The sequence below is a fragment of the Impatiens glandulifera genome, chromosome 4 (assembly GCF_907164915.1).
Source record: "Impatiens glandulifera chromosome 4, dImpGla2.1, whole genome shotgun sequence".
In the NCBI taxonomy this organism is placed as follows: domain Eukaryota; kingdom Viridiplantae; phylum Streptophyta; class Magnoliopsida; order Ericales; family Balsaminaceae; genus Impatiens; species Impatiens glandulifera.
Window position 1 is genome coordinate 60,144,707 of NC_061865.1, and position 14,762 is coordinate 60,159,468.

The window sequence follows — 14,762 nt, forward strand, 5'->3', positions numbered from 1 at the left end:
TAATGTAAATAGATATTTAACAATTATTGCTTTTATCATTCCTATGTTCATGATAGAGTTAGAAAATATACATGTTGTACTCTATTCATATTCGGTTAAAATTATTTGTGATTAATCTCACATAACCTTACATCTATTTTTTATTTTTTATTTTCAATAATTATATTAAAATATTGTCAGTATATTTTTTAAATATTAAATATTTATACCTTTAATAATTTTAGATAAATAATTTTATAATAACTTATACTAAATTTATTTGAAAATAAAAATTCATAAAATAATAAACTCCAATAGAATTGAGATTACTTATAAATATAAATAAGTGAGAGATGTTTGAAAGAATTTGGACTTTTTGAGTTATTTTAATAATATAAATAAAATTAAATATCATTTTATTTCTCTCATATTCATCAAATTACTTTATTTATTAATATAATAATATTAAAATATCACTTATTTTAAATTATTTTTTTTATTTATATATATATATATATATATATATATATAAATATGAATAATCTTAAAAAAACCCTCTCAAAATTATTAATAATAATTATTTTTTTTTCTTTAAATTATTCAAATAATATCCATTCTAACAAATTCTTAAAAGCTTTTTAATGAGTAAGAATAAATTATTAAAAAAATAATAATAGACAAACCTCTTATTTATTTATTTTTATATACATATAACAAATAAATTTATTATTGGGTTGTCCTCAAATTATATTAGAGTTATTCAAACAAATTCATCTATTTATCTTTTTAATTAAGTTGATTTGAGTTATGAAAACTATAAAATAAGCTTTTTTGATAATTATAACTTGACTTGTAACTTTCCATTAGAATTTTTTGAAACAACTTGGTTTGATTTGATGGGTAAAATCATTAATCATATTTGCATACTTCGGGTTCTAAACAATAATAAAAAAAATAATATCATAAATATATTTATTTAAACAATAATAAAAAAAATAATATCATAAATATATTTATTTTTTATATTTTATAAGAATTTTAATTTTTAACAGTATTCAATTTTAATATATATTATACTATAAATACTATTAAAAATATAGTTTTATCCCCATGAGATTCATCAAAACTTTATCCCCATGAGATTCATCAAAACTGAACGTCTAGATTTGTCTTCATACATAATTAATTAATAGAAATTAAAAAAAAAAGAAAAAGTTATAACAATTATTTTTATAATAAAATAATTAATTTTGATCAAATTTAAAATTTTGAGGTCCAATTTACAATATATTCAAAGTTCAGGTCCCAATAATGAAATTTACAATTTTCTCGTGAAGATAATTTAGATAAAGTCCTCGTCTTTTTCACACTAACGTTCCTCTGTGGGCGAGTTTAGATATTAATCTTTACAATACTCTGATCGGACGGATAATGTGATAAGATTGAAATACGAACGGTCATGATTAAAAGAATAGATTAGGGCACACCATCACAAAGGAGAGCCCCGTAACAGGTTATAATACCCCCTTCAAAGCCCTCGTCCTCTATAAATAACCTATTTGCCTATATATAAATTTCCATCGAGGAAGAAGACAGAGAAGAAAGCGAACTGCTTTTATTATACAGAAATGGCGAAGCCTCGCAATAAACCAAAGACGGAAGATCAGAAATCTGATAATACAGATGGAGTTCTTCAGCATCAGAAACTATGTCTTTCAATCGATATGGAAAAGCGTTTAATTTACGGGTTAGTGTTCGCATTTCGTGAAATTTCTGATTATGGTTGTCGTTTGCTCTTGTGTGATCGTTTTCTTAATAATTTTGGGGGAAATTCTTAGTAGTATATATTCAGGTCTTGACAACTTGTTTGTATGATTTGTTGCTTACTCAGATATACAGAGCTTCAGATAGCTGTACCAGATAATGGGATTGTTGGGCTACATGCTGATAATCTAGTTATTGATAATGTTTTAGTAGACGGGGAACCTGCTAAGTTTGAAGTATTTCCTCATTATCAGCATTTGGAAAATGAGAATAGGTGGTGTTCTGTATCCTCAGCTAGTTCTGCTGCAGATGCTGCAGGATCAGTATATTTATCAGCACTTGAAAGAGAAATGGTTCCAAATTTGCTGATCATGTGTCCCAAGAATGAGAAATCATCAAGTGAAGAGCAAGGACAACAGCAGTCTGAAAATGGGTTGCAACCATTAAATGAACCAAAGCAGGTCAATGTTGCTGCTCATGTTTCTCATACTTTGGTTTGGTTTCATGGAATTGTAAATGGTTTCCCTTGTCTTAAAGATGCATACTATATATATATATATGTGTGTGTGTTTCTCTCTTGCTATTGTATGTATTGCATAGATGTTCATAATGTTATTCTATTTTTGTTCCTTGCGGTTATTTAGTGCATTTAAGTGGCAATACACTTCTGAGTGACTGCTTGAAGTTTCCAAGTAAATATATTGTAGCCCTATTTTATTAAAAATATCATGGGATGTACGTGATTTTCTTCGTACATGGAAGGTGGACCTGAATCTAACTTCTATCACAGATTATGCCCAGAGATGCCTTCATTATGCTTAGAATTGTAGACCTGGTGCTGGTAGAAAAGTTTCTAATAATTTTCTGTGATGGTAATTTGAAAAATAAGAAGTAACATTGTTGCTAGAGTTCTACAAGGCTGACCTCACATTGGAAATCATAGGATTATGGTTGGAGGATACTTAGACAATATTCTTTCCGAAATAACTAGATATCTACTGGGTTCAAACTATCTTATTTTTATGTTATCGTCATGACAATGAAATAAATGTAGATTTAAATAATGCTCAATGACAAGCATATGGAATTAGGCATGTGGCAGAGATACGTATTTAGCATATATGCCTTTTTTAGTTCTGGTGAACTGTATTTTTGGTAGGAGATTCTAGAAAGATTAAGGAAGGGTCTAACAATAACAATAGGAACATATACTTCTAAAGGAATCTCCTTTAGTTTGTTTTGGTAAACGTAGTGTCGTATTTGTTAATCTAAGCCTTTTAATTATCATGTCATCTTGTTACTGCAGAATGATGCTTATGATGTTATTGCCTTAACTTTCTGTTGTATTTAATTGAATGATCCCATAATCACCTTCTAAAGAAAGGTTCAATGGGGGTATGGTTTACTCTGTATCCAATAATGATTTATGGGGTGGGGATGGATCTATCTGTCTGTTAAACTCACATAGGCTATGTTGGGTGCAGAATGTGAAACGTGTTCATATTGACTATTGGGTGGAGATGGCTGAAACAGGAATCCATTTCGAGGACAATGTTTTGCACACTGATAATCAGTTAAGGCGGGCATGCTGCTGGTTCCCTTGTATGGATGACAATATGCAACGTTGCTGGTATGATAAATTCAAATTGGAGCAAAACTGATCATATGCTTTAGTATGTAATTCATATAGCTTCTTTGTTTTTGTTCTTCAGCTATGATCTCGAGTTTACAGTTGCCAGCAATCTTGTCGCTATAAGTACAGGAAACCTATTATGTCAGGTGGGATTGTTTCTGATGATACCTATGTTCTATTAGTACACATATTAACTTGTTTATGTGTTTTTCCCAAAAAAAAACTTGTTTATGTGAGAAAACCTTGACCTGAATCATAAAGGATCACCCTGTTGCAATTTCTCTCTCTTTGTTTTAGCTCAATTGATCTTGTAGTAATGTTTCTTAGCGTTAACATTTTGTCATGGCAGCATATGACCCATTTTCAGTTTTGCTTTGGTTAGAATCTTTTTCATTAGTGTAAAAGATTGCTTAAACTCTTTAATGAGCCATTATTACACGTCATAGTCTCATAATGCGGATGTTAGCATGTTGGCTATGTTGTCGCTCAAGGCATCTGACTGGTGGCATTATTGTTCTGTGGTTTTATGGACGAGGTAACCAGTTTTCATATTCGTCACATTCAGCTATTTTTTGCAGGTCCTAAGCAAGGATGACCCCCCTCGTAAAACCTTTGTATATAAGCTGAATCTTCCAGTCACTGCTCGTTGGATATCATTGACAGTTGCACCATTTGCAATCTTACCAGATCGCCAAAGTGGACTTTTGACATATTTTTGTATGCCTGATAATCTGTCGAAGTTGCAAAATACTGTTGCATTTTTCCATAGTGCATTTAGGTTTGTCTTCTTGTGGAATGTATTTGATTCAAGTTCTTAATGTGTTAAATTAGTTAGTCCTGACTCTTTGTTTGTCTTCAGTCACTATGAAGATTACCTTACAGCCTCATTCCCTTTTGGGTCGTACTCACAAGTTTTCATTCCTCCTGAGATGGCAATATCTTCCATGAGTTTGGGTGCTTCCATGACCATATTTAGCTCTCACCTTTTGTTTGATGACAAGATTATTGATCAGGTATGCTCTTTGATATTCTGGCGCTTGACTGTTAGATTGATCTGCAAACTATTCCTGTTGATGCTTTATTTCCTGTTACTCTTTCCATCTATTTGTGTTCTTTTAGACCCTCCCGTATTGAAAACATCTACAAATGGAAGTTTATCCATTTCTCAAAATCATGGCAATATACTTCCAACATTCATGATTTCTCTTCTAGAATTTCATTCAAAAGTGTTAAAAAAGGAACTATGTTTGAGCATCATGTGTGTCAGTAGTGAAACTGTTTCAGGAAATTGTTTTTCCATGATAGTTTTCAGGCAACCTGTTTCTGAGTTGGGAGACAAAGCATTTAAATGTTGCAACATACTCGACTGAATGTCAATTTGTTGCAGTTAGTTCTTTTGTGATATCATATACATGTGTTAATGCCGATGACAAGATATTACATTGATTCTATCAGCCATCTTTGTTTATTTAAGTTATTTTTATAAGGGATTTCAGATATAGAAAGGGTTTCAGAGGTAAATGATAGCAGAGAAATATAATGAAGAACTGAGAGCATTTGAGGAAGAAAGAGACTATGTGGGGGGTTTTATTTAAGAAATATGAAAGATTAAACATGGTTTACATTCTAGAGGGCTTCTTATTGACATTCCCATTTTATACCTAAAGGTTTGCATGTGTGCTTACAAAACTTTAGAAGAGCTGCTTTCTTTCATCTACCATGAAAATGAGGGCATTGATGTTTGTATATTAACTGATGTCTTATATACTGCCGCTTGGCATAAATTGCATAATGGATTCCCCTCCCCCGTCTATCTCACCTGTTTGAGACCTTTGGTGGATGTTTTTAAATGACAGATAATAGAGACAAGGATCAAACTTGCATATGCCCTAGCAAGGCAGTGGTTTGGTGTGTATATCACTGCTGAGTCATCAAGTGATGGTGAGATGCTGTGAAATATTTTGCATTCATATTTTCCTTATCATGCTGCATGTTCGGAATGGGTTGTTGTAGTAATTGCACGCATGTTGGTTCTAACAGGGTTGTTTGATTTTGGCAGAGTGGTTATTGGATGGTCTTGCTGGGTTCCTCACTGATTCATTTGTTAAACAATTTCTTGGCAATAATGAAGCACGCTTTAGGCGTTACAAGGTTTGATTTTCTTGAATGTATAACATCATTTGCTTTAAATTATCGTTGCGTTGTAAGTTTATTGAAATGGTCTATATCACTGCTATATCTACAAATAAGCACACAATTGTGCTTGTTTGTAGGGTTAATTCTTGAATTTTCTAGTGAAGGAATTTTCAAATATTGGGTTTGAGGTATTGTTGAGACTTGGTACTGTTATACACTTGTCCTAGGGGTGGTCAAGAAATGGGTTGAATCAATATCTTAGTATTTTATCTGTTAGAATTTGTTTTTGGAAAAAATCTCTTAGAATTTTTATTTAAACTCGAATGTGATTTAAGCTCATTGATTGCCTTGGAGTTTGATTGTATTTAAGTTAGAATGCTATTTTATCTCATTTATTGTGTTTGAATTTGATTCACTTGTAAACTTTACGGAGAGTCACAATAAATGGACGCAATACCTAAGAGCAAAGGTCTCAATTTTGATTTTCACTAAGAACACTTTGATTTAAGTGAGAGGCCATGGCGGTAGGGGGTCGTGCTATTGTGGTATGGATTGTTTAATAAATCCTCAAAATAGATTATAATATACTATATATATATATATATATATATATATATATATATATATATATATATATATCATGAAATGTTATATATAAAAATGTATCTTAACATAAAATATTCACCAAAACTAATAATAAATGCGAACATACTTATTATCAAATATTTGAATTCAAGTTTGTTTATGAGCTCTATTATTGATTTGGATTAGACTCAAGAGGATACATGATGAAATCATTGGTCCCATATCATGTCCGAGCTTAAATAGCTGGATGAAGGGTCGATTTATTCATAGCTGTAGTTTTCTGCAATCTTATTGTCTGAATTTTTCTCTTGTCGTACACAAAATGGTTACACTTTTCCTGATTTTGGAAATATGTGTATCATCTTGATGAGAATTGAAAGCCTGCTTGCGCTCAAAATGTCTGTTACATTTTCTTTCCAAAGAGCAACTTCTTTGTCTTTAATTTTAAACTTACTAATTTGGTTATTGTGTTTAGAGGTTTGTAGTTGTATTTGACTTAAATGCATGTGCATCCTAAATAGGAAAACTCGGCTGTCTGCAAAGCTGATGATAGTGGGGCAACTACTTTAAGCTCCTCTGCAGCTTCTGAGGATTTGCATGGAACCCAGTCCATTGGTTTTTATGGAAAAATAAGATCATGGAAATCTGTGAGTATATAACTTCCTCTACATTTCTTTACATGGTACTTTATTATTCACTTTCTCATGTATTTTTCTTGTAGGTGGCAGTCCTTCAAATGCTTGAGAAACAAATGGGCCCCGAGTCCTTCCGTAAAGTAAGAATCTTCTTAGCTATTTGTTTGCTGAAGTCTGATATTGAAAGTAGTATTTAGTCTAGAGAGACAGGTGCAAGACAGTAGTGTCTGTATTTTCTTGTATTTCATGATTACACAAAGTGTCATTTTATACAGATACACATTATACTACTATTTACAAGAAAGGAAAAGATGAAGATTGAATCCTTAATTTCAGCATACAACCATTTCATTCATTGTATATCTTCATTTGACTTTATATTTCCATAGATATCTATTTTTTGGGGGCTAAAATCTGGTATCTGTTCACTTTCTACACATGTCCTAATTTATGAAGGAAATTATAAATTGTTTCAATTTAGTGATACGACTTTTTCCTTAACATCATTGTTCTCTCTCTCCCCCTCTCTATATGTTGCGTTACTTTTCAAATAGAAGACATCTTCTGTAGATGGTCTTATTGTCATTCTTCTATTAGCCTAAATAGATTTTATATTTCCCATTATGCAGATCCTGCAAATAATAGTCTTACGAGCACAAGAGACTGCCCGTTCTTTACGGACTTTAAGTACAAAGGAGGTGATTTTACTTATCTTAAATAATCATATGATTAGTTTCCTACCTCTCCTTTCACTTGACAAGTAATGTATATTTTATATCCTTTTGAATAGCATTGCACCTTTGAGAAATCATTAAATAAGAATGAACCTATATAGTCCATGTTTGATTTGAGTTTTTTCTCAAAGAATTGGGTTATGGGCCGCCTTGTTTGATGAAAAAATGAATTATTTGCGATTATTTAGGTTAAATTACTAGAATATCCTTTTGCATTTAATATTAAATATATGAAAAAATGGGGTAGTTTGATTGTTGTTGGAAAATAGGTTATGTGGGTTAAAAATCAATTAACCCTTCCTCAAACAAGGCCGTAAAGTAAAGTTTGTCAATTACTTTTTAAGTGGGTCATGCCTTATCAATCTGCATTGTTGGACATTTACATTTACTCAATAGTGTGTGTAAGCTTTTCTAATATTAACCTATACATTTTGTTGTGTTTCTGTTATGTCGAGTAGTTATTAGTAATATTGACAACTCTACTGATGCTTACTGTTTTACTGGAAAGAATGAATATAAAGGAATGAATTTAAAAAAAGGGTACTCAAGAACTTGTTTTTGTTAGAAATCATTGAATGATTACTTTCGGCAACAGTAGTTCCTGATCCTATTTAATATTAAAAGAATTGCAACCATGTCATTGCTTTTTTTTTTTGGGAAAAGATGTCATTGCTTTGTTTTAACTAAAAAAGAGAAATCATTCTAGCATTAGAATGAGAATCTTGTGTGGCCTTCATAACCTTTTGTTTGGTAGCTTATGAGGCATGCCCTTTGTAATAGTAGGGATTGCTTTCTGTTAGATCTGTCAGGTCACATTAACTGTTCCTTATACTCTCTCTCTCTCTCTCTTGCATGTGCCCACACATTTGTCATATATACTCTTTGAAACTCTTTACTATAACGTTAGAGTTTGTTCTTTAGGCAATTTAAATCTTCATTTCAATTGTGTCTCTGTTCAACATATTCACTTTTCTATATTAACTTGTTAATTGCAGTTCCGTCAATTTGCCAATAAGATTGGTAATTTGGAGCGTCCATTTCTTAAAGAGTTCTTTCCTCGATGGGTGGGATATTGTGGGTGTCCAGAGATGAGGTATTGTGTTTGGGGCAACGTGATGCGCTCTTTGTGCTTTTGATGTTGTAGACATTTTAATTCATGGTATTCTTTTTGCTGCTGATTAGGATGGGATTTTCCTATAACAAACGGAAGAACATGATCGAGTTAGCTGTGCTGCGTGGGTGTACAGTTCCACCAGATGCATATGCTAAAATTCTTAATCACAATCCTGACTCAGAGAGCAGAGACAGCAGTGTAGGATGGCCTGGAATGATGAGCATAAGGGTTCATGAACTTGATGGCATGTATGATCATCCTATTTTACCAATGGCAGGAGAAGCTTGGCAACTTATGGAGATACAATGCCATTCAAAAGTTGCTGCCAAACGCTTCCAAAAACCTAAAAAGAGTTCAAAACCTGATGGATCTGATGATAATGGAGATGTTGTGTTAGACACAAGATCCAAGTATGTAACTTTTTAATAGGCATCTCTCATGGTTGTGTAAAAAAAACAGTTGACATTTAGGCTTTGAATGTTTCTGCAGTGTGGATTCTCCCCTTTTGTGGCTTAGAGCTGATCCAGAAATGGAATATCTGGCAGAAATTCACTTCAACCAACCTGTGCCGATGTGGGTAAGGATTTTCTTGTTATACAACTGTGGAAATTGTAAATCTTGCATCCATCGCAAGGGTTGTTACCGCAATAATTTTCCCTCCCTTTTTTTTTGCTTTCTAGATAACATATATATATATATATATATATTGTCGTTTTAAAGGTTGTTCCCTGCCCATTTAGGTTGTTATGGTTAACATCTAAGTTAATTCTTCAACGAATGACCCAAATTGGATTATATTCTTGTTCCATGTTAGAGTTTCTTATGCAATAGTATCAAACAAAGAAACCTTCCTCTCATGCAACCTCAATTTTAATGTCTGGAAATTTAAAAAAAACAAGTGCTCTCAAATATGTTGTTCAATTGTTATGTTAGGATTTTCCCATATTTTTGGCAATAGATTAAAGGCTTCAGTATTGATACTTATGTCTTCATATTAAATGGGAGGTTTTCAGTGGACCCAAGGTTTCTCTTACTCGATTATTTTGCTTGTTGCCTCATTCTGGTTCAGTCAGTAGCACTGGTTGAGGTCTACTTCTGGATTATCTAAACAAATTATTAAAACAAATGGAAACGATATTCACATCAGAAAAATAGCAAAAAGAAAAACACAACATTTAAAATATCTCTTTTTGTCAGCTGACCAAAAAGTTGCAATGATGATAGAAGAAGAAAAACAGCTGGCCAACAATGAATTCCCTTGGTTCTTAGCTAATTGTCATTGTGCTTGTTTCTGTTATGTATACAGTGCTTTCTCTTGTCATTGGGATGCACTATAAATTCAAAATGCTCTTTGTATTTGTTCCTTAACTGATCATGAATATGGGTTATCTGCCAGATAAATCAACTAGAGAAGGATAAAGATGTAGTTGCTCAGGCACAAGCAATCACTGTCTTAGAAGCACTGCCGCAACTCTCATTTTCTGTTGTAAATGCTCTTAATAGTTTTCTCAATGATTCAAAGGTTGGTGTTACTGCTTTGGGAATGTACTTCACAGTTGCAAATTTACTTCTCATGTTGTCTGGTTCTGATTCTTCTCTTATGGTGACAAGGCCTATTGGAGAGTCCGGATTGAGGCAGCATATGCATTGGCTAATACAGCAACAGAGGTATTATACTTCTTATAAATTAAAACGTATTGATCCTATGCTTCTTCACCTATGAATTTTAATTGCTGCTCTTTACCCAATGTGTACCTGAAAATCCCAAAAATGTTCGTGCAAGCTATTAATGGTGAAACTGGGTGTCATGGGCTTTTAAGCTTATTTGATTCTTTTTAAATTTTACAAAGGATAGATTTTCTTTCCTCACTTTAGTTTTGCTCAGTGGTCAAGAAAATCTAACTATATGGCCTAATACGGTTCTTGAGCTTATTAGTTTTTGTATGCTCACCTGTTCTCTAACATTATTGTAGGACACTGATTGGGCTGGATTACTTCATCTTATTAAATTCTACAAGAGTAGACGATTTGATGCTGATGTTGGGTTTCCAAAGTGAGCTTTCCATTGATAATTCTATCCATCTCAGTATCTAGAATCAGCTAATTTATGAGACGAACTTTCGCTCTACAGGCCAAATGACTTCAGAGATTTTGCAGAGCATTTTGTACTTGAGGTAATGCAATGAGGTAGGATATGTATTGCATATATCTCATGCCACTGACTTCTATCATATCATCTTTTAGACAACTATAACTTTTCTTCTGCTGTCTTTATTTATTTTATTTTTCTTGAAAAGCTGTAGTATCCAGTTTGAGATTGTCCTTCCGTCTTCATTTCTACTTATGCACAAACTACAAACGAAGGCTGAAACAAAGGGATACCCATAGAGGGTTGAGATCTCTTGTCTTATGTAACATCTCATAAACAAATAAAAAAAATACTCAGATGTCACCAGATACCTTTTCGGAACACAAGCAAGGCCTATCTGCGAGAAAGCAACAAACACTTTTTAAGTTCTCACATCTAGATGCTGAAAGGGCATATTTTTTCGACTGAGTTAATCCCTTGCTTCAATGCTTATAAGGAAGTGTTGGTTCTAGAATTTTTTTAACTGAGGAGGCAACGATTGAGCTGACATTATGTTCCAATAAATTATCTCAGTATATTGTTGTATGGTTCAATTTTATTTCTTTATTTTTAATTCTTGTTTGTGCAGGCTATTCCAAATGCCGTTGCTATGGTCAGATCAGCAGACAAGAAAAGTCCACGACAAGCTGTGGAGTTTATTGTACAACTTTTGAAGGTAAGCAACCGCCCCAATGGTTCTGTTTCATTTTAAACTAATGACCCAATTATACCTTACTGAAAGTGTTTAATCATTAATAATTTGTATGATATTAAAATATATATAATATATGATTTGTATTCTGATAGTGACCAAGCTTCTTCCCTCTCCTCTCCCCTCCCCTCCCCCCTCCTTTCAATTTGCTCAGATTATCCATTTAAATTTGTTAAAAGTATTCTATAAAAGCTTAACCCATTAGGGTATCTTAACCGAAAGGTCTTAAGTTCGATTCTCACTTAGAACGCCTAAGTTAAAGCGGGGTTGTGGTAGCTTCCTAAATAAATATAAGTATTTTATAGGAAACCTTCTATGCAGATTATCCATTCAACAATGATTTGTACTGATGTATTGAGGATAGTGCAATAATAATCTAGGTCAGTATGAGTTCCAAATTTATTGGTCTCTAAACATATAATCAACAAATTGACTTTCCTTTTCAGTATAATGATAACAACGGGAATCCATACTCTGATGTGTTTTGGCTTGCTTCATTGGTGCAATCAATTGGTGAACTTGAATTCGGGCAACAGGTTTGCAATCATTTTTCATTAGAGATGAAGCTCTACATGAACAGAACGGTTCTTGACAATTGTATTTTTTTTATTCTTTGCAGAGTGTTTCCTTTTTATCATCTCTTCTCAAGCGGATTGATCGCCTTTTCCAATTTGACAGGTTCGTAGTAGCAACCCGTGTCTTTGACCCATCAACTCCATTTTTCCGTTTATCTGTTATGTAATGGAATGGTGAGAAACTAATCTTATGTTTGTTTATCTGGAACAGGCTTATTCCTAGTCACAACGGAATCTTGACAACAAACTGCATCAGAACATTAACTCAAGTTGGTCTGAAGCTTTCTGCATACATAGATATAGTAAGCATCGCGACCTTTGTTCTTCTTCGGTCACTACTCCATAAATTTAGTTGCCTTATTTTTTATTGGTACGTTGATGAATGCAGAATAATGTAGTTGAACTAATCAAACCATTTCAAGACTTGAAGACAATGTGGTTTATTAGAATTGAGGCAAACAAAGCTTTACTCGACCTACAATTCCATTCCAAAGGAATCGATGCTGCATTGAAGTTATTCATGAAATATTTAGAAGAAGAACCATCACTCAGAGGTAAATTCATATCCCTTGTTCAATCATCAAACTACATATAGAGACTCATACTTTGTAAATTACAGGGCAGAAGAAGTTGAGTGTTCATATGACGAGGATATGTCAAATAAGAGGTGGTGGATCCGATCCAATCGACGATGTAGAAAGTGGAACCCTAGGTGCCTTACTTCGACTAATTGAAAGTCGAGTAGCATTCAACAATGTTTTTCTTCGTCACTATATATTTTGCATTCTCCAAATTCTCGCAGGAAGGTATATATATCAATCAATATTCATTTCTTCTCTAAAACCAATCTTTTCGTGCTTAGCTTATCTTCCTTTTCAGACAACCAACACTTTTCGGGATTTCGAGAGATGGAATAAAGAGCTATGCAGAGACCTGCAGTGAGCTGAAGAAACTTTTCGCAGCTTGTATAGAAGAAACTAAAACAATGGGGGGAACCGATATGGATGTCCCGATCCATTTAGATCAAGAACAAATGTTCAACATGGAAATCTTCTCTAATCCTGACTTACTTACCAACAACAATGAACCTCCTCCTGTTCCAGTCGACTTCTCCGATTTTCCAATTTCCAATGACAATTTATCTGTTCCTCCTCCATCTCCTCCGGTTATCTTCTCCTCCGATTTTCCGATTTCCAATGACAATCTATCTCTTCCTCCTCCTCCTGATCCTGTTCCTGTTCCCAATTTGCCAATCGTGGAGCATAATTCAGTCGAGGTCGAGGTAAAGACAGAAACAGACATAACAGTTTCGAATAGTCAAGAGAGGAGGAAACCAGTGCTGAAATTTAGAGTTAAGAGATCAAATAAAGCTGAGGAAGGTGGTGATACTGCAACGACGGTTGTTGAAAAAGCTGACCGCGGCGGTGGTGGCGGAGCCAGCAGTTCTGTATCGGTTGATGCGCCTCCTCATAACGTCGTGGAGGAAGTGAATTCCTGTCACGATCACGGTTCTCGAGTAACCGCTAGTATTGGAAGTGTGAAAATAGTAAGTGAAGGTGAAGAAATCGGAAAGGAATTACAATGTACTGCTGAATCAAGCAAAGTGATCGGATTACCTCTTCCTCCTTGTTCATCGCCGAGTTTATCTAATAAAGGAATAATCAAGGCGCAGAAATACGTTAGTCTTCAAACGCTTAGTGTTCCAATTGTTGACGATGATTCGAATCAGTTACAGAAGAAAGAGAAAGAGAAAGAGAAGAAGGAAAAGAAGGAGAAGAAGAAGAAAGAGAAGAAACAACGGCGACGTGAAGAGAGAGGAGGTCATAGTGAGGATCCTGAGTATCTGGAGAGGAAGAGATTGAAGAAAGAGAAGAAGAAGGAGAAGGAGATGCAGAAAGTTTTAGGAAGTTTTCCTCCGCCGGAGATAGTGGCGGCGCCACCTCCACCGACGGCGGTGGTGGTGGCTCAGATGACAGAAACCCGGCCGGAAACTGCTTCGTCTCATAAAATTAGGATTAAGCTTAAACCACGGATGACTCAATAAATAAATAAATTATTATTATTATTTTAATGTCTTTTATTTTATTTTTTGTATGTGAAACTTTATTGGTGTGTTAGTTTTTTTTTATTATTGTAGTTGGATATATTATTTTTTGGTTTAGGATTGATTGCTAATGGACATTTTCAATTGTTATGCTTGGGTTACTACTTAGTTCCAAATTGGGCTACAATTTGTTAAAAAAACTGGATCAAATACTGTCAAAATCACGGGTGAACTAGTTTTAGTTTCCGATTTGACTTGTGTTTCAATAACTCGTTAGAGTATAAAATAGGTATTATAGCAAAAATTTATACGGAATTTTTAATATTTATATTATATATTTATATAGAGAATTATATATTAAAAATAAGTAGATGAGTTATATTTTATTTTTTATTAATATAAATATATATAATATTATTATATATTTTTTCTAATTAATTTTAGTATATAAAAAAATTAATAATAATAAATATCTTTTAAATTAAATTTTAATGATTTTGATATACGAGCCTTGCACTAGATTATACAAATGTCAATTCAAAATTATAATCAACAATTCAAAATTATACAAGGCTTACACAAAATAATCATAATCTTTTGCTTAAAAAGTGTCAAATGTCAAATGCAGACTCGAAAACGGAAGTAAATTAAAATTATGTACCAAAATTAATGTGATTTATGTTTAGAAACTTTTTATGGTTATGATTTGGTTTAATAGATTAG

The 14,762-nt window shown here is 33.2% G+C and overlaps 1 protein-coding gene across 1 annotated transcript; it reads left to right on the forward strand.

The window, feature by feature from the left end:
• The first annotated feature begins 1,545 nt into the window (after positions 1-1,545).
• On the forward strand, positions 1,546-14,187 carry LOC124933731 (transcription initiation factor TFIID subunit 2). Its single transcript, XM_047474167.1, has 25 exons — positions 1,546-1,726; positions 1,871-2,204; positions 3,228-3,373; positions 3,456-3,522; positions 3,955-4,154; positions 4,236-4,389; positions 5,233-5,317; positions 5,436-5,527; positions 6,619-6,744; positions 6,819-6,872; positions 7,362-7,430; positions 8,462-8,559; positions 8,649-8,990; positions 9,070-9,157; positions 9,977-10,102; positions 10,192-10,248; positions 10,554-10,633; positions 10,712-10,754; positions 11,298-11,384; positions 11,867-11,956; positions 12,040-12,098; positions 12,207-12,297; positions 12,384-12,549; positions 12,615-12,801; positions 12,875-14,187. The coding sequence occupies exons 1-25, from the start codon at positions 1,608-1,610 to the stop codon at positions 14,037-14,039; spliced, it is 4,125 nt and encodes a 1,374-aa protein (XP_047330123.1). The 5' UTR covers positions 1,546-1,607; the 3' UTR covers positions 14,040-14,187.
• Positions 14,188-14,762: the final 575 nt, after the last annotated feature.

What these genes read in the sequence shown, in the direction of transcription:
- LOC124933731 (XM_047474167.1), top strand. Translation starts at nt 1,608, where the DNA reads ATGGCGAAGCCTCGCAATAAACCAAAGACGGAAGATCAGAAATCTGAT. An exon ending in TGGCTAATACAGCAACAGAG is followed by an intron (nt 10,249 to 10,553) that starts GTATTATACTTC and finishes ACATTATTGTAG; the next exon opens with GACACTGATTGGGCTGGATT. An exon ending in GCTGATGTTGGGTTTCCAAA is followed by an intron (nt 10,634 to 10,711) that starts GTGAGCTTTCCA and finishes TTCGCTCTACAG; the next exon opens with GCCAAATGACTTCAGAGATT.